This window comes from Megachile rotundata, chromosome 6, assembly GCF_050947335.1.
Source record: "Megachile rotundata isolate GNS110a chromosome 6, iyMegRotu1, whole genome shotgun sequence".
Classification (NCBI taxonomy): domain Eukaryota; kingdom Metazoa; phylum Arthropoda; class Insecta; order Hymenoptera; family Megachilidae; genus Megachile; species Megachile rotundata.
This window is the reverse complement of record NC_134988.1, coordinates 12,736,174-12,756,830: the sequence shown is the minus strand read 5'-3', so window position 1 is coordinate 12,756,830 and position 20,657 is coordinate 12,736,174. Positions and strand designations below refer to the sequence as shown.

Sequence of the window (20,657 nt, the reverse complement as noted above, 5' to 3'; positions counted from 1 at the left end):
TGGGAATTCGGAGATCTGGGAATTTGGGGATCTGAGAATTTGGCGATCTGAGAATTTGGGGATCTGAGAATTCAGGAATCTAGGAATTCGGGGATCTGGGAATTCGGGACCTGGGAATTCGGGGACCTGGGAATTCGGAGATCTGGGAATTTGAGAATGCAGAATTTAAAAATTTATAAATTTGGGTACTTGGAGTTTTGTGCATTTCTGCAATTTGAGGATTTGGGGTCTTTGGCTATGGTTTTGGAAATCGGTAATTATTTTCCTTTCAAATTTTCGTTCATCGCAAGGGACAAGATACTGATGCCAACCCACGAGTTGGCGCGTGAGAGGCGGTGTTCAAGACAGCTATTGATCAGAATTGAAAAATGGCTTCATACGTATGGTCAACGATATATTGGCTCGCGCCTATAAAGTGGGGAGAGAGCTTCTTTCACTTTGGACCACGCAACTCATGGTTTGACATCCATACAGTAATTTTGACTACGTGTCTACTAAATTGATAAATGAGTGGACTCCGTATTTCGACTACCAGTCAGATACCCGCAATCGATAGAAATATGCAATAGGAAATTGTGAACGCAAAGAGAATAGTAATTATCGCTCCGCGGAATCATTTACGCTGCATTCCATCGTAGTTTCTTAGAAATACCTGCTTTCTCATCCGTTTTAGATAAAGATAATCGTGTATCGATATTAGATAATTTAATACACCTTTCATACATTGATATTAGATAATTTTAATACAACTTTCATGTACTGATATTACTTAATTTAAGACAACGTTTATGCATTGATAATTTGTATACTATCATAATAACTTGTTAAGAAAATATGAAGTATAAGAAACCACAATTTTTATATTTGTTTTTTATGAAAAGATTTTTACCTTCATCCGCAGTTAGTTTATTTTACGTCTTCATATCTGACAGTTATCGAATAGTGTTAAGAAAACATGCATGTATCGTTGCCGAGGAATACTACTTTGTATGTTAAGGGTTAACCTTTTCAGGTCTATGAATGCGTGCGTGGGTTTCAACGAAATGGTCGTTGTGAATCAGAGAGCCATATATGGAGGGTGAAGCAGCTGGTCAAAGTTCAAGAAAGTATTTTAATCATTCTAACCACAGAGTAGGCGTGTAGTTTATTTGTTAAACATTCGACTGAACTTTAAGCTGAACTTTAAAGAAAAACTTGTGTGTACCGTTTGAAATGTTAAAAGTTTTTGTGAACCTTGAAAACCTTTCATTCATATTATTCAGATATTCCGAATGGATCGGTTGTACATTTTGTGTGGGTGATTTCAAACAAGAAATTTTTATGATTCCTGTTTTAAGTGATTTTTTTAGGTGATGTTTACAGTAACATAATAGTACATTTTTTATTATAAACAATATTATAGTATATGCTACTCATGGCAGTGTTTTTAATAAGGCCAATGTGCTAATGCATTAAAATACTCAATAAAAGTGTCTCCATGCAATACACAATATAAAAATGGCTACATACAATATACATCATGAATTGTTAAAAATATAAATTAATTTTAAAAATGCATTATTTAAATAGTTACCAGTCAATCATAATTCTGATTCTATTAGCATTTGATATTTGAACGAGATAAAAGATAAAAAGTATGACACGCAAAAGAGAAGTGTTCCAAAGTTTTTTCTATTATCCTGAAGAAGTAACCTAGTCATTCAGCAGTGTTAAAGGTTAAAACGCGAGAGCGGAAGTGGTCATTTCCTCCATTTGCGGGCTCTGTAAAAGTAGCCGGTTGAAAAACCAGTGGATAGCCGGCGAAGAAGTGTTTGCACGCGTGCTGCACGCGTGCACGCACCTTCCCCGTATACATATATCCGCATCCGGGGTTAGCATGCTACTTAATGAACGATAAAGGCGGCTCGCCTGCGTGCAGCCAGTCATTATAAATCCCCAACGTGACGAGCTATTATTCTTTGAACGCACGAGTTTCTCTAACGTTCCTTGCATCGGGAGTTGAAATGATCATCACCGAATAAGATTATTATGAAAGGGTAAATCGAATGGAGTTCATTGCTAATTTACTAGTTTAGAGATGTTTTATTATACTCATTCTGGAATTGATGTATTTTTAAATTTTAAGTTTTTTAATTTTTCAAGTTTTTAAGTTTTCTAGTTTTCAAGTTTTCAAGTTTTCAAGTTTTTAAGTTTTCAAGTTTTCAAGTTTTTAAGTTTTTAAGTTTTCAAGCTTTCAAGTTTTAAATTTTTACAAATTTTTAATCTTTCAATTATTCAATTTTCCATTATTCAATTATTCAATTTTTCTATTATTCAATTATTCAATTTTTCAATTTTCCAATTTTCCAATTTTCCAATTTTCCAATTTCTCAATCTTTCAATTTCTCAATCATTTAATTTCTCAATCTTTCAATTTCTCAATCTTTCAATTTCTCAATCTTTCAATTTCTCAATCTTTCAATTTCTCAATCTTTCAAATTCTCAATCTTTCAGTTCTTCAATCTTTCAATTTCTCAATCTTTCAATTTCTCGACCTTTCAATTTCTCAAGCTTTCAATTTCTCAATCTTTCAATTTCTTAATCTTCCAATTTCTCAAGCTTTCAATTTCTTAATCTTCCAATTTCTCAAGCTTTCAATTTCTTAATCTTCCAATTTCTCAAGCTTTCAATTCTTCAATTCTTCAATTTTTCCATTCTTCAATTCTTCAATTCTTCAATTCTTCAATTCTTCAATTCTTCAATTCTTCAATTCTTCAATTCTTCAATCCTTCAATTCTTCAATTCTTCAATTCTTCAATTCTTCAATTCATCAATTTTTCAATTTTCAAAATTTCCAGCATCAATTTTTCCAGTCTCTAAATTCTCAAATATTGAGGTCCTGAACTACCTATGGTGTCAAATAAAGTCACAAGTGTATAGCTCTACATCGAACACGTTTCCAAGGTGAAATAACTTTCCGTGAACAACAAAATTATTATAAAATTGAAAAACGACCAGTTTCATAAAAATACTTCAGCACCTAATCAACAATGTTTCGATCGAAGTTTTCTTCGTTTTCAGTGAAATCTAGTAGGAGGAAAAGAGATCAGAGTATTGCGCAACGGAAGTGCACTGGGGGAAGATGTCGAATGCAAATGCGAATTGGGTGTGGTAGTATAATATATGCGAGAACCGTGTCTAATAACTTTTAATCCGTATCTTTATACCGATCTCAATCGAAATATGCGAGCAACGATAATATAGATTTTCCGTAATTCGATTATACCGGGAGATATGGAAATTACCGTAACATTGGAAATCTGTGCTGACTTTCATGCTTAATTTGTTCGTACATAGAGTATCGACGGTTGCGTTGTTTGCGATATTAAGAAATCCTGCCACTGTTTGTTTCGTAGCGTTGCAAGAAGTAGCCTCGATTTTTTCCCGTTTCACGGCAAATTGAATACGTCGGTGGTCACTGGGGATCGACTGGAAAATATATCGCTCGACCTACGCGTTTCGATTATTCATTGCAAAATTCAGTGGGCTTCGAGAACCGGGTTAATTTAATTTGTTCGGAACGATAACGAGTATGTTAACTAGATAGATTTTAAACATAAATTTCTGATCTTATTATTCGACTTCTCAAAATTTTTCTGCAACAAATCACCCACGCCTTTCTTTTTATTCGTTTGCCAATTTATGAATAATTCAGCGTTATGGTTTTCGATTAGAGCTTTAAACTTCACTCAGTCTTTCGATAAATCGAAACTTGTTTAGAACTTCACCACAAAATGTCTTTCTGGTTTAACTAATTGCACAACGTGTTTAATAAACTTCATACTTTATTTACATTTGACTGTTACATTTCATTCTTCGAATCTAGTTAATTCTTTTATATTTATGAATGTACTGCTTCATAAACATACTACAATATTTATACAGTACATTGATACATGATTATATAAATATAAACGCAAAAATAAAATTAAATTTGCATTTCAGAATAATAATAGCAAAGATAACTGTACCCGACGATGATATCTTCGTGAATATTATTGAAAACAAAATGGCGGTGATCCTCGTGAAGCTGTCAGGTTTTCAGACTGCTTAGAACTTCTCCTTTCTGGTTTAACTAATTGCATAACGTGTTTAATAAGCTTCATACATTATTTACATTGACTGTTACATTTCATTCTTTAAATCTACTTAATTCTTTCATATTTATGAATGTACTTCTTCATAAACATACAACGATATTTATACAGTACATTGATACATGATTATACAAATAAAAATGTAAAAATAAAATAATATTTGCATTTGAGAATAATACCGCAATGAAAATAATAGTAAAGATAACTGTACACGACGGTGATATCATCGTGAATATTACGGAAAACAAAATGGCGGTGATCCTCTTGAAGCTGTCAGGTTTTCATCATCTTGTTCGCTCGAGTATACTTAACAGAGACTTCGTGCTAAACGTTTGCAAGTAATTCGTCGAAAAACGTTCTCGAGGCTGGAATAATTAACTTAGACTGAAAGCTAAGCTGCCATCTTTATTCCTGTCGCGAACCGCTCTATTCTTGACCTCTAGGGTCAGTTCGTTTTAACAGCAGTCTCGCGAAATAATTTATGCTCAGCACCCATCTGGGAGTTCCGGGTGTTCTTCGCTTTTATTCCTCGGGTTTCAGATGCATTTTCACCGGGAACATGATAATCGATGCTTAACCCGATGATGGATGCTGGGTCGTTCGGGACCCGGATCTTGTATCAAATTTTGGTCGACACTTGACTGTTTAATTATGATAATTGTACGGTTTTGTTGCCATTGTTTGGGTAATTTAAAGTTGAGTTAGTTGGAAATAAAATTGGAGCGTGAAATTTGGGAACTTGGTAATTTAGGAATTCGGGAAATTTGGGAATTCGGTAAATTTAGGAATTTGGGGAATTTGAGAATTCGGTGATTTAGGTATTCGGAAAATTTGAGAATTCGGTGATTTAGGAATTCGGGAAATTTGAGAATTCGGTGATTTGGGAATTCGGGAAATTTGGGAATTTGGTAATTTAGGATTTCGGGGAGTTTGAGAATTCGGTGATTGAGGAATTCGGGAAATTTGAGAATTCGGTAATTTAGGAATTCGGAAAATTTGAGAATTCGGTGATTTAAGAATTCGGGGAATTTGAGAATTCGGTGATTTAGGAATTCGGGAAATTTGAGAATTCGGTGATTTGGGAATTCGGGAAATTTGGGAATTTGGTAATTTAGGATTTCGGGGAGTTTGAGAATTCGGTGATTGAGGAATTCGGGAAATTTGAGAATTCGGTAATTTAGGAATTCGGAAAATTTGAGAATTCGGTGATTTAAGAATTCGGGGAATTTGAGAATTCGGTGATTTAGGTATTCGGGAAATTTGAGAATTCGGTGATTTAGGAATTCGGGAAATTTGAGAATTCGGGAAATTTGGGAATTCGGGAAATTTGAGAATTCGGGAAATTTGGGAATTCGGTAATTTAGGAATTCGGGAAATTTGAGAATTCGGTGATTTAGGAATTCGGGAAATTTGAGAATTCGGTGATTTAGGAATTTGGGAAATTTGAGAATTCGGTGATTTGAAAATTCGGTAATTTAGGAATTCGGAAAATTTGGGAATTCGGGAAATTTGGAAATTCGGTAATTTAGGAATTCGGAAAATTTGAGAATCCGGTGATTTAGGAACTCGAGAAGCTTGAGAGCCGTATGGTAACTATATTATATAATGTGTAATATTGTGACAACGTGACTACCAGCAAGAGCAATGCCATGATTAATGAACTGAATTTTAATGCGCACATATTGAAGCAGTAATTGCAAATACGGCAGTGAAAATGATATTAATGTTCGTTTTAAAATTCAACGGCACGTGAACATAGATGTGAGTCATCGTGTGTCGGTTTACCATGCTTCTTAATCGGTCACTTTTTTTTAGCCTTTAATTTCTGTTTCTGAATCACACTTCGTTCTTTTAAATAAAACAATTAATTGTGTTTATCGAACGTTAATTAATGTCATTTCATTATATTCTTCTATTGCACTTTTCTTTGCACTTTGCATTAAGTGCACTTTGCATTAAATATGCATTTGATGGTTGTTTTAAGACTAATCTGTGTTGGGTTCAACTTCAGTTTAAAATTAAAGCAACTTACATTAAATGTAGATCTACTTTCCAATTGAAAGTAAATGAAAAGAAGAAAAATTTGTTACAGTGTTAATAGCAATTGTAGATATTAAATTTAATGAATTGTTTAATATTTTCACTCATCAATTTTATTTGCAATAGAAGCTACTTGATCCGTCAATAGTTTCAAAGCTGCGATTATTTACGGGAAGACCTAAATTGTAAGAAAGTATAGTTTCATTTATAAGAGGTTCACAGATTCGTGTACATAGTAGAAGAGTGTTCTATTTATCCTGAAAACAATGCTCTTGGTGCGAAATATCGTAACGACGTGTTAATTCCAGCTAACAATGGCGTGTCGTCGCACCTTGAAGTTCAACTTATCCACTGTGGGACCTTACTTGTTTGACGTCGCATTAGTCAGTTTTGTTTCATGTTGTCTATAACACTACCTATTGGTGCTTAACGTCAGTCTATAAATTTCATGGAATCATGTATTGTATTATAGCATCGATAACTGCTTCAAACCAATTGGTACGTGATTAGGTTAGGTCCAAATTAATTCTCTTAAAAAAATGATCCACTTTAAAATTGTTTGAGTTATTTGACGTGAGACGTTCTCCATTATTAATGAATGTCATTTATGTATTTATTATTAATATTAATGTAATGTCACAATAAAGATACGTATATAACAACATAATGAAAAATGAAAAAATATATGTGATATGACAACACGATGAAGATAAAAAAATATATGTAATATGTTAACACGATAAAAAAGAAAAAATATACATATGACAACACGAAGGAAAATAAAAAAATTGTTATAAAATAACAAGATAGAAAATATAATAATATGATACTATATTATAGAATATTATCAACAATTATTATATTAGTCCACTAGTATTATTACACTAATACAAAGTAACAGATTAAAAACAGGAATACAAACGATCAATGTCCTCAGTAATCCAACATATCACGACAATGCACCTAATTACACCCTTCTATCCTAATTAAAATCAACATTAAGCACATCGAGAATAGATTCAGTGAAAAATGCAAACACAGAGTCCATAAACAACCATCCTTAGAACAGTGAAAAAACAAGAGTACAATCGTGAAGGCAAACTCGAGCGTCCTTAATTAAAACTTTCTATCGCGGCTGGAGACGTTTGATTTACAGCCGTCGTAAGGAAAGCTCGTAAAATTCTATCTAACCGTTTCCATCGCATTCCCTCACGTCCCCATTAGAGGATACACATTGGACCCGCAACTTTTATGTGCACGCGGTAGCACGGCTAAGTCACGTACGACAAATATCATAACTCGAATTCCGGAACTGCCGATGCACCGAACTATTGTTTGCAGATCGTTTCTTGCGTTGCCCGCCGGTTATTTGCGTACCAGCGGAAAATCGTTTGCTGTTACGCTCGTCGATGCCGACGAAAACTACGAGTCAGCTTGTAAATTGCTTCTAAATCGCCGCCAGCTTCGCTTCGAACGTTTGTCTTCACCACGTACCGAGAATAGTTTGCGACGATAATAATACGTTGTTCGAAATAATCAGTCGAATGCTTTTACGATTTTACGCTGTCACGATGGTAAGCATGGATGTTCGGTAAGGTTATGTAGGGGGAGGGTGGTTTAGTGAGTGATGAGTGTATCGTGTTGGTATTTTGGGCGGTTTGGAAACTTTTGGAGATTGGGGTTTGGGGAGGATAATGTGGGGTGGAGGGAAATTTGGAAATTTAGGGTTGTGGGGAATTTGGGATGTTTGGGGTAAGAGGAACTTGGGGGAGGGGGTAGCAATGTTGGGAAATTTGGAGATTTGGGAATTTGGGAAATTGGGAATTTGGGATTGTCGGAATTTTGGGTTTATCGAATTTGGGAAATTTGGGACTTCCGAATGTGGAAATTTGGAAATAGGGAAACTTGAGAATTCGGTGATTTAGGGATTCGGTAAATTTGAAAATTCGGTGATTTGGGAATTCGGAAAATTTGAGAACTCGGTGATTTTGGAATTCGGGGAATTTGAGAATTCGGTGATTCTGGAATTCGAGAAATCTTGGAATTCGGTGATTTAGGAATTCGGGAAATTTGAGAATTCGGTGATTTTGGAATTCGGGGAATTTGAGAATTCGGTGATTCTGGAATTCGAGAAATCTTGGAATTCGGTGATTTAGGAATTCGGGAAATTTGAGAATTCGGTGATTTTGGTATTCGTGAAATTTGAGACTTCGGTGATTTTGGAATTCGGAAAATTTGAGGATTTGGAAAATCTGAGAATTCGGAAAATTTGAGGATTTGGAAAATCTGAGAATTCGGAAAATTTGAGGATTTGGAAAATTTGAGAATTCGTGAAATTTGAAAATTCATTAATTTAGGAATTCGTGAAATTTGAGAATTCGTCCATCTCGAAATTCGAAAAATTGGACAATTCAGTGACTTACAAATTTTCAACTTACAAATTCGCAATATAAAAATTTGATAAATTTGAAAAATCAGAAATTTAGAAATTTTCGAATTCCTCTACTAAAACCTTGAACTTTCCTGAAAACAGAGCCATAAGTTAAGAGAATGCTTAAGGAGCAACAAAAAGAAAATGAAGAGTGGATTTCGTATTAAAAACCAGCACCTAATAGAATTTTGATGGGAAGCCGTAAATATTGTGCTGGAAAACGATGAAGTCATTGTATAATGACTGTCATAGGAGTGGCTTTTACGATCAATTTTCCTATCCTTTTTTTTCTTTCCTTGAACGTGCTATGAGCCTGCTAATTTCAGGATACCTGATTCTGCTTCGTGGAAGCTGTAAAATCAGACTAATGTATATTTTCACGCTTAGATCGACAGAATCATGGTGTATCGTAAAATGTGGTTAGGTAGAATTCAATGATATTTGGTTTTATTTTGGTAGAGTAAAATGGGGTCGATTAGAAAGTGCAGATGAGAGGATCTGGGGTTTGCTGTTTTGAGGAGAGAATTATTTTGTGTTTGTAGTTTTGGAGGTTTCGAGTTTTCAAATTTTTTAATTTTCAAATTATTAATTTTTCAAGTTTTTAATTTTCCAATTTTCTAATTTTCTAATTTTCTAATTTCCAATTTTCGCAATTTCCAATTTTCCCAATTTCTAATTTTCCCCATTTCTAATTTTCCCAATTTCTAATTTTCCTAATTTCCAATTTTCGCAATTTCCAATTTTTCCAATTTCTAATTTTCCCAATTTACAATTTTCCCAATTTCTAATTTTTCCAATTCCCAATTTTCCCCACTTCCAATTTCTCGATTTCCCAATTTCCCAATTTCTCAATTTCTCAATTTTCCAATTTCCCAATTTCCCAATTTCCCAATTTTCCAATTTTCCAATTTCCCAAATTCTCAAATTGCCAAATTGTCGAATTCCAAAATCTCTAAACATCCAACTACCTACATCCCCAACTTGTCAAATTTAGTAATTACCAAGCTTCCAAATTCCACGCCATGCAATTTTCAAAACCTCAAATTCTCAACCTCCCAAATTTTCCAACCTTCAAACTCCCCAATTTTCAAACTCTCCAATCTCCCATTTCCAAAATTGCCAAATCTAACTTCTTCGTCCAAAGTTCCAAAAACCTCCCACAGATTTACCCACTCAAAAACCAGCGCCACCGCGCAATAAATCCCCAATAAATTCCCAAAAAGCGCAAGATCATGACTCCCCCCAGAAAAATTGATAAAATTTAAAACTTGTCCCCTCGAACATCTTTACTGTATCTTATCTTCCAGGTGCCTAAACGTTCACCCTCGTTGGCACATTAACTAAATAAATTCAAGCAAGAACGGCTTCGAAGCTACCATGAACGCACGTGTGCATCGATGGTGAAATCAAGGCAATATCCAGGATCTCGCATCGCATGCAACGATCTCAAGCCGCAGTCGATCGTATCGTCCAACAAATTCGGCCATGTGCACGAGTTACAACCGCCATAAAATTCCGACCATTTAACGATGGCAAGAATTTATTGGATACTCCTGGTGGCTAATGTGGCCACTGACCTCTATCTTCTACCCTCCGCCATCTCTTTCTCTTTACATCTCTTACGAGCCTCCCTTTCGTTCATCTTCTTACTCTTCTGTATCTGATGGGTATTTAACACGATCGTTCAAATTTTCACTGGGGTTCTCAATTAAAGTGCAATTGAATTTTGTAGCAGGTGTAGGTTTTACTTCTTGGTGGTTTGACGAAGATTGAGGTTAAGGTTTATGGTTGCGATTTAGGGTTTGAGATGATGGTTTTAGGTGGAGGGTTTAGGTTTTAGGTTGAAAGGGGAGGTTTATGTTTGAGGTTAGGATGTTAGGTTAAGGTGTAAGGTTCAGATGTAAGGTTCAGAACTAAGGTTAAAATGTATGGTTATGATTTAAGGTTAAAGTTTTACGTTGAAATGGAAGGTTGATGTTTGAGGTTAAGATTTAAGGTTATGATGAAATGTTCAGGTGTAAGGATAAAATATATGGTTAAGATTTAAGGTTAAAGTTTGAGATTAAAATGTAAGGTTGAGGTTTGAGGTTAATATTTAATGTTCAAACTCAAGGTTCATATATAAGATTCATATGTAAGATTCATGTGTAAGATTCATATGTGAGACTCATATGTAAGATTCATATGTGAGATTCATATGTAAGATTCATATGTAAGATTCATATGTGAGACTCATATGTAAGATTCATATGTAAAATTCATATGTGAGACTCATATGTAAGATTCATATGTGAGACTCATATGTAAGACTCATATGTAAAATTCATATGTAAGATTCATATGTAAGGTTCATAATTAAGGTTCATATGTAAGATTCATATGTGAGGTTCATATGTGAGGTTCATATGTAAGGTACATATGTAAGATTCATATATAAGATTCACATGTAAGATTCATATGTGAGACTCATATGTAAAATTCATATGTAAGATTCATATGTAAGATTCATATGTGAGGTTCATATGTGAGGTTCATATGTAAGGTTCATATGTAAGGTTCATATGTAAGGTTCACATGTAAGATTCACACGTAAGGTTCAACTTTAAGGTTCTGATTTAAGGTTAACCACACATCAAGAATCAATGAATCAAAATTAATACAAAAAGAATCACCGAAAATCTGCAGATACGATCTCGAACGTAGAAAATTGTAAGTGTCCTAATGCTTACGACCGGCAATGTATAATCCAAAGCTGATACAAGCTTGTGATCGAGCAGGGAGATAATAACGTCGGGACAGGTTCATTTATTAGGCGTAAATTTCGTGTGTGCGGCTAGCGCCGCTTTCAGCCACCGTGTAATCGTTTATCCCCCTTAACTGTATTTCATCGAAATTCCTGGTGTCGAAAGACACCGTTTACACGGGGCCGACGTTAAGGAAGCTTTACGAGGCGGCTACCGCCTCGTTACGAAACCGCTGTTAGAGGTTCGAGTTGCCTGCTCTTGCCGAGGGAAAACGTATGAGTCGAGTCGCGGATTTATCGGGCAGACGATGCGCCAAAATACGAGCGGATTATTCGCGGTAAAGCAAAGCCAACGAGAAACGTGGCTTTTAAAGGGCAGGTCGCGTTAACTTGAAAACGAGGCTCTTGCTGGTAGACTAACTGTGATCTATGCGACGATGATCTTCATAGTTTAGAGTGGGATATGGGGACATCTGTACGATATCTGGATATCTGGATGTGATTGGAGGATGTACCAATACAGAAGGGTAGGAATAAAGGAATCTGGGGTGTGGAGTTGTGGAGAGGTATGGAGATCTGTACTTATAAATATGGAGACCTATAGTGATAGAGAGATGGATGGGGAAATAGAGAGACAGGGAAACATAAGTTTAGGTATCTGGAAATCAGAACCATAAATCTATGAAACTATGAATCCATGAATCTACAACTTTATAAATCTATGAATCCATGAATCTACAAATCTATGAATCTATGAATCTACAAATCTATAAATCCATGTATCTAAGAATCTAGAAACCTAAGAACCTAGAAATCTAAGAGCCTGCACATCTAGAAATCTAGCTATCTAAATAAAAACAAATGACAATAAATTACTACATGACCCGTCTCAAATGTAGTAACGCTGTAATGATCTGTTTCGAAAATTAACAAAGGGAATATTTTTTGTTGAATAGGTGAGGTATCAGGTGAAAACGTGTCAGCAAGTGCTGGACCACGTGGCGGCGATCGTGGAGAAGCGACTGATTTAGGCACACACACGGAAAACAACGACGGGGCCACCCTGGCCGCGAACACAGCGGTCGACGCGAGGGGCGGAAGCCCCCAGGGTGCCCACCTTTCCGGTGCGGCCACCCCTAGGCCGCCTAGGGGTAGGAGGCGGCAGAATCAGAATGGTCTCGATACTACTCAAGTAAGTTCAAAAACAATCTAATCTCTTGAGAAGAACAAACTATTTTTATATGGAGTCCAAAATTAGTTCTGCACCTGAGTGACCCACAGTCTAGGCCCTTACTATCACAGTATAGTCGCTCAAATTATATTCCAAATAAAAAACCACTAAAATCATCAACCACTCCAAATAATATTTTTCCAAATAATATTGCTTCCAATGTTACTTCCATTATAACGAGAAAGGTAATTTTTATCCCAACATTTAGTATAACATTGTCAAAATTTGTATCTCATTATCGAATCGCGTCAGCCTTCCAATGAATCAAAATCCCTCATTTACCATGCAACAATCTGACATCGAATCTCTCCACCGCACATCTTCATCCACAACGAAAGACGTGTACATGGTAGCCAAGCATGATTTCCACGTGTCATTGGACGGGCATTCTTTCCGAACGATGACCATCGATAATATATCCCAACCATCGGGCTGTTTGTTTTTTTTTCCTGGTCCCTACTGCCACGTTTACAGAAGCGTCCAGCGTCCATACGGATGTCAGCGGTGGAATGACACTGCGGCTTTGCTTGACATCGCTGTCATAGAACACCGGTCGGGATGACTTTGAACGGGACTCGTGTTCACCTGTACACGCTACCGCTTCAAACCACTAGCTTTTCTTTCATCGAGTGATCAAACACTCGTCAATTTTTAGGGAATTGGAAGTCAAACAGGGTCATTCTCCTTTTTCTGCTGATGAACGGAGTTCATGTCGAGGATGGCTAATGGACGACATGTCGAGAATATTTAGGGAGAGACTTAATTTTGTTAAATATGAAGGTTAAAAGGAATGTACATATTTCTAAAGTTGCTCAATTCATAAAATGTATAATTTGTTAGAGATGAGGATGAAAATTAAGAGATTTTGTTTGAACATTTAAAATGTCAGAATCGAAAGAGATAGTCAAGTGCATAAGATTAAATAAGCACAATCAAAAAGCAACGTTATTCAGAAATAAAAAGCATATAAAAATATATAGATAAAAGACAAATAAACAGAGAAAAAATACAAACCAAAAAAAATTTAGTTTACCACAAATTTGGATTTGAACTCCCAACCCAATAATTCAAGAACCTATCACTCTACCCCCTTCGCTGCCACAAATATCAAAGTACCTTTAAGTATCTTAGCATCTTCACCTCATACCACATCACCTTATGTCACCTTATGTTTGCTCTAAATCCACCAGAAGAAGTTTGACTAAAATGCCCCAGCAAATGTTTCCTAGTAAACAAGATCTCTATTCGTCAGAAATATTGAAGAAGGTTAGAAGGAAGTGTATTATGCCGAACGGGTAATTGATCAGGCGCTAAGGCCCCCATCGATGCTTTTCTTTCGCAAGAAGCTGACAGACCGAATGGACGAGGCCCGTTCGAAAACGTGTACACGTTGGATCGTGTCTACGTTGACCAGAGTCGGCCCCTTGTCAGGAAGAGGTGTCTCGAGGCGAGAAAGAGATTTACGTGGCCTCTTGGTGAGGCTGCTCGGTCTCTCCTCAGGGACCCTATTCTACGCCAATCGAGTCTCGTTCTTCTTGGTGTCACGTCGCGACCGTTCTCGAAGAGGAGTCAACTCTTACGCCACGCGTTGCCTTCATTACCATATCTCGGATGCAATCTGTTCCCGGGAATTAATGCTCGTAGATATTTCCTGCTTGCTCGCTCTGTTCCACCCCGAAGTGGCTCACGGTGACATTTTCAATGACCAGAGGGTGTTCCTTGCTTTCATTTCCTCTCCCTTTCATGCAAGATTTAATGGTTCTGTCGTTATTCTTATTTTCCTTTAGCTTTATTATGAAACTCCACAAACTCTACAGATTTTTTGTAATCGAGAATTAGGGGTACAATGTGCCTTAAATAGAATTATTTCAGTTTGTAAACGTTGTGACAGAAAGACTATTTGTCATGTTTTAAGTGCAATACTTAAATGTGAACATTGAATGCGACAATTAAATGTGAAAATTAAATGTGACAATTAAATGTGACAATTAAATGTGACAATTAAATGTGACAATTAAATGTGACAATTACATGTGACAACGAAATGTGACAATTAAATGTTATATAATTACCGAACACGATATGATTTATTGACTTGAGAAATATTTGTGGGAATACATATATATAAAATTAAATGAATATTGATTAAAATGTGGGATATCTGGTGTTCGTTGTAGGTTAAAACTGAACGACTCACCCCAGACAATAATTCAACTTCGTCGAGGAGCGTGACGCCATCGTCGTCCAGCCATCCAGGAACGCCGCCAAATGCTACCCCTTTGGGTGGACCCGAGGGCCCACCACCACCCCATCACCTCAAACACATGGAGCAGATGATGGGACGGAATTACAGCGATATCATGAGAAGCCTCGCTGCCAAGTACAATAACGTCAATCCGAATGAGTGAGTATCTCCACATTTACGTTAGGGGTCCTAAACAATCCTCAAAAGTTATCCACAAATTCCATAAATTTAAATTTCCCCAAACTTCATAATTTCTAAATCCTGTGCCCCCAAAACAGCACCCATTCCTCGCAAATAAATTAAAATATCAACAAAGCACCCTGACAACCTCATAAAACATCAGAATCACTCTCCACGCCATAACGCGATGCATATTCGTCAGAACTCGTAGATAATCAGTAAAAGAGCACAGGACCTTGATGCTCGTGACGCTTGCCTTGACATTCTTCATGCGATCTCCGTGTTCCGTGTGCATACGTGGGAACATTTCCAATCGAGTATGATCCTCGAAGCATGGACGCTGCTACCAGGCAACCGAGTGAAAATATTGATCGTCTTGTAACATGTCTCGAAATATTGATGCCCGTACAGTGGACAAGAGTGGTCGGCTGCATTGCTCGCGCAATATTGTCACGCGAAACCGGTTGTCGTTTTGCAAGTGCCTAAGGCTTTCAACCGTGTAGCTTCCGGCATACGGGTCGAGTTAAAGGGTATACAGTAAAGTCGCGTTAACCGATCGCCGGTCGGGCCCGGACGCGATCGGTTACCGTGAAAGCTGCTTCGGTTGAAAACAAAGAGCTGCGATTGTGATCGATGTAGCTGCAGCTTAGGACTAGTTGTGTGCTGTGTTGTATTTTATATATTTTTTAATTGAATGATGTGGTTAGGTTAGGTTAGGTTGGGGGTAGTATAGTGTATAGTACTATTATACAAGGGTAGAGTGCTGGGGTACCATCTGAGAGGGTCATACATACATATATGTTATGTATAATATATTGGTAATTATTAATAGCATTGGTCCAAAAAATTGTAACATAAGTCAGGTTCATCTTCCAGAAAAAGTGCTAACCTAAAGCTTAATCTTTAAAAAGCTAGCCTTAACTTTCACTATAACACAGTTTGTCAAGATTAAGAGTAGTTAGATATCATTCAATTTCATTGCAAAACAGACTGTCAACAATAAGGGTAGTCAATCTTTCAACTTCAGCTCTTAATTAACAAGACAGATCCTTGCACTCGTCTGTACTCCTCAATTTCATGAATTGGCCGCGCGCGTTTACGAAGGGATTTCGCGATCAGTTAACGCGATTATAGTCGGATCAAGTACCGAGCATAGATCCGCGTGACGAGGACGCTGGAAGCGCACGCGGTGCTTGCGATCCATGGCATTTCGAGGAGAAAGTGCCTTGTTCGTCGTTCCAATTCGCTGAATAAATATGTCCGTGTCCTTCCACGCACAAGCAGGATGTGTTGGCACCTGACACGCTGTGTGCGACGGGTTTCATGGCTTTCAGCGACAAGTGGATCTGAATGTCGCGTTTGGCTAAGACCCTGGAGAAATTTTACTCTAATAGGATATTCTTAGTACGTCATTACATCTTTCTTTGTTAAAATAATACTCTGTAAATTGTATTAAAATTACCCAGTAATTTTGCTTTCCACAGATATGAATGTTTATCAGAAAAATTATTCTTGAGGATGTGACTTTTTATCATAAAAATTCTTCTTCTTGAAGATGTGATTTCTTATCATAAAAATTCTTCTTCTTGAAGATGTGACTTCTTATCATAAAAATTATTCTTCTTGGAGATGTGATCTTTTATCAGAAAAATTATTCTTCTTGAAGATGTGACTTCTTATCATAAAAATTATTCTTCTTGGAGATGTGATCTTTTATCAGAAAAATTCTTCTTCTTGAAGATGTGACTTCTTATCAGAAAAATTCTTCTTCTTGAAGATGTGACTTCTTATCAGAAAAATTATTTTTCTTGAGGGTGTGACTTCTTATCATAAAAATTATTCTTCTTGGAGATGTGATCTTTTATCATAACAATTATTCTTCTTGAAGATGTGACTTTTTACTACAAAAATTATTATGTGTCTATAACGACAATTTCGTTTTCAATTTACAGCTACTTCAGTTCACCTAGAAACGGTTATCCTCCTGGTTTAGATCCAAGGTTTCCAGCGTTCAAAACTGCTGCGACACCTTTCGTTGGTTTAATGGCACCCTTGGGTGCACCCCAACCACCTACCGTGCCCACCACCTCACCCCTTTCAAACAAGGACCCGAAAGAACAAAAACAAGAGAGCCTATTCGGAAACCCCGTGTTTCCACCAATGTTGGATATGTCGTCGACGCAAGCACTGTTACATATGGTGAGGACTGCAAACGCGGCTCAGAATGCAGCGGAGTTGGAAACGTACCTGAAAGGTAACTTTCTGCGTATAATTTCTAATTAAGATACTGTAATATAAACTTTCTTAGAAAGAAATGCAATTTCGGTACCAATTTTGTATTTTCCAATTAAAACTCCTGTGTCAGAAAATGTAGTCGTTGAAACGTTGGATTAGCATAAAATTATCTTGTCTCCTAAGTTTATTACACTTCCTGTGAACTTTGAATTTTTCGAAACATAACGAAATGAATATTAATTGAGTCGTAAATAACGTGCGGGATAAGTTTAACATCGAAATCCGTAACAACCGTTACTTGTTAATTGCATCGTTAGAAATTGAGTTCAGCGGTTTCCTGGAAGGTGAAAAATTATTGTGGTATATCGACCGGTGTAACATAAAATAGGCTATAATGTTGCATCAGGTGTAATACGAAGACAAGTGTAACACAAAAACTGACATGAAGAAAATATATAAATAAATAACAAAAAATATATAATATAAATTAGTGTCTGCAATTATTCATCTTTGTAAAGGTCAATCTTGATAAAAATACTTTGAAAAATTATTTAAAAATGAATTTTAATTCAAAAGACTGAAGTAATCCTGAAGTCTAACCCCTTTGGTAGATATAGGTTTAATTTAAATATTTAACTTTGTAGAAATATTTGTATTTGCAAAGAATATGTGAATTTAACATGTTAACTATACGAAGCAACATTTTGGTAACAGGGATAATTTTTGTGACCAGGTGCGAATAAAAGAGACGCCGGAGTGACGAGTCCCTTGGACCTCTCGAGTCCAGGAGGATTCGCACCCCGAAAGAGGCAGAAGACGGAAACCAGGAGATCGGGAAGTGTTTCCCCGAAACCTAAACCAACCCCTCGACCCACCACACCACCCCCGGTAAGATGTCCATCCCTGTGTGGTCACATGCCCTGCGGTGATGGACAGGCGGTTAACCGGTGGACCATCGAGGACGTCGTTAATTACGTCTCGTCGATCGATATCTGCGCCGAGTACGCACAGGTAAGTAGAAATACTTTATTTCTACGTGAACTCTTATTCCTGTAAAATTTATAATACAAGAAATCGGATAGAAAGTGAGATTATGACGGTCAGATTATTGCGTACATAAAGACGTAAATTACTATCTTATTTTATTGCAATTTTAGTGCTTCTGTTAGGAATATTTGTAATCATTTGAGGTAACATTTATGAGAGGAACAAAGCTATGGTAAAAGCAAACCATAACTAAAAATCTAACCAGTACAGCCATATGCAATCAAAAGCAATCAATCTACAACCCTATTCATAACAAAAACAAACCAACAACACACACAAAGCAATTAAACTCATCGAATCAGCTTCAGATAGAAAATGTATTTCCATTGTATTGCCAAACGTTCTTCAAACAGAGCTTAACATCAAACAAAGACCCCATAAAGAATGACGCAGAAAAAAGTGAGTTGCGTCAGGAGACTAAAAGCCAAAAGGAACGAGCGTAGGTATCAGACAGAGCAAATAAGTTCGAGCGTGCCAGTTTTAATTGCTTTTGAAAGTCGTTCGCGTAACGAGGCGTATCGAGATTCGTCAGGCAATATCTTTAGAACTGTTGAGCCTGTTCTCGACTTCCACGTAGCTGGTGAGGCAACCAGAAGAGGTCTAGGAAGCTTCGAATGACCTGACATCAGTCAATCCAGACAGTCTGGCATCAGCTAGTGGAGACGGTTAGAAGAGTTCTATAATGACCCCTCGAAGCTAGAATCGACCCTCCATCCCTCTCGATCCTCGTGTCCACACTTTCTCTTCTCCTCTCCCTTTCTCCCGTTCGCTGGTCGCAAACTCCGTCTCTTTTCTAACCGCGGGCGAAATTCCTTGGCGAACGTGAAGCTATTCGTAATCGCTTAGACTCGACGCGTTTTTCATCGTCTTTTCGACGAACGATTCGATGAAAAGGGAAAAGTCGGCTTTTATGGAAGCACGACTAGTTCGTAATTTGTTGCGGTGGATATGGGTGCTGAAGGACGATTCGTGAGGGAGCGGATTTTTGCTCGGGGAGGGTTTTATTATGCCAGTTATATACGCGGTGTGTAGAGAGTTTAGGGACGTGTTAAATTTCTACGCGTTGTATTCCTACGCGTGGAATTTCTACGCGTGGAATTTCTACGCGTTGTGTTCCTGCGCGTGGAATTTCTACGCGTGGAATTTCTACGCGTTGTATTTCCACGCGTTGAATTCCCACGCGTTAAATTCCTACGCGTGGAATTTCTACGCGTTGAATTTTTACGCGTTGTGTTCCTACGCGTGGAATTTCTACGCGTTGAATTTTTACGCGTTGTGTTCCTACGCGTGGAATTTCTACGCGTTATGTTCCTACGCGTGGAATTTCTACGCGTGGAATTTCTACGCGTTGTATTTCCACGCGTTGAATTCCCACGCGTTAAATTCCTACGCGTGGAATTTCTACGCGTTGAATTTCTACGCGTTGTGTTCCTACGCGTGGAATTCCTACGCTTTGTGTTCCTACGCGTGGAATTTCTACGCGTTGTGTTCCTACGCGATATGTTTCTACGCGTGGAATTTCTACGCGTTGTGTTCCTACGCGATATGTTTCTACGCGTGGAATTTCTACGCGTTGTGTTCCTACGCGTGGAATTCTTACGCGTTGTATTCCTACGCGTGGAATTTCTATGCGTTGTATTCTGACGCGTTAAATTTCTACGCGTTGAAGTCCTACGCGTTATATTTCTACGCACTGTACTCTCACGCGTCATACTGCAACGCACTGTATTCCTACACATTGTATTCTAATAAATAAAATTCCTACACGATATACTCATAAGTGTTATATTCCAATGTGCTGTGTTCCTTCACATTGCCAATAGATTAAATAATCACGCGCATTGTACTAATACAAACATACCGGCACACGTTATATCGCCATACATTATATTCCTCCATTTTAGATCACTCAAATGATACAATTACGATTTATATTACCGTGCCTTGTACAGCTATCAGATAAGAGATAGCATAATTATTCGTGTTATATCGCCATGTTCAAGCACAGTCCCTAGAACCAAAAGAAACTAAAGCACATGAAATATTAATTATTAATTTTTTTATTTAAATTACATTTTCTCAACAAGCGATTTATTCGTTGGAAACCCCTCCCCCAGTTCCATCATCGTCAGAGACACGATAAATTGTTTTATAATTAGAGCTTGAAACCGAGGCCGTAATTATGAGCCCGATAGCGATCCGAGTAAATTAATTTCAGGCAATTAAACGTTGCCAATTACTTACCGTGCCAACGTACGTATTCTTTATTTCCTTCAACAACGTCCACGTTGTCACGAGTTTCTAAGTTTCTTCAATTTCTTCGGTCCGTCCTTTTTCTTCTTTTCTACTTCAAGTTATTATCCTGTCAC

At 37.2% G+C, this 20,657-nt stretch overlaps 1 protein-coding gene across 3 annotated transcripts in view; it reads left to right on the top strand.

Moving 5' to 3' along the window:
• Window positions 1-20,657, top strand: part of LOC100880494 (uncharacterized) — a 222,426-nt gene that overhangs the window by 105,016 nt on the left and 96,753 nt on the right. For all 3 annotated transcript variants that reach the window (XR_013038519.1, XM_012287846.2, XM_003704397.3), the window contains 4 exons: window positions 12,307-12,542; window positions 14,759-14,985; window positions 16,959-17,260; window positions 17,975-18,252. Coding sequence is in view for 2 of the 3 variants with exons in the window: in XM_012287846.2 (XP_012143236.1) it covers window positions 12,307-12,542; window positions 14,759-14,985; window positions 16,959-17,260; window positions 17,975-18,252 (1,043 nt within the window). In the remaining variant the exon portion in view is untranslated. The remainder of the gene's footprint in view (window positions 1-12,306; window positions 12,543-14,758; window positions 14,986-16,958; window positions 17,261-17,974; window positions 18,253-20,657) is intronic.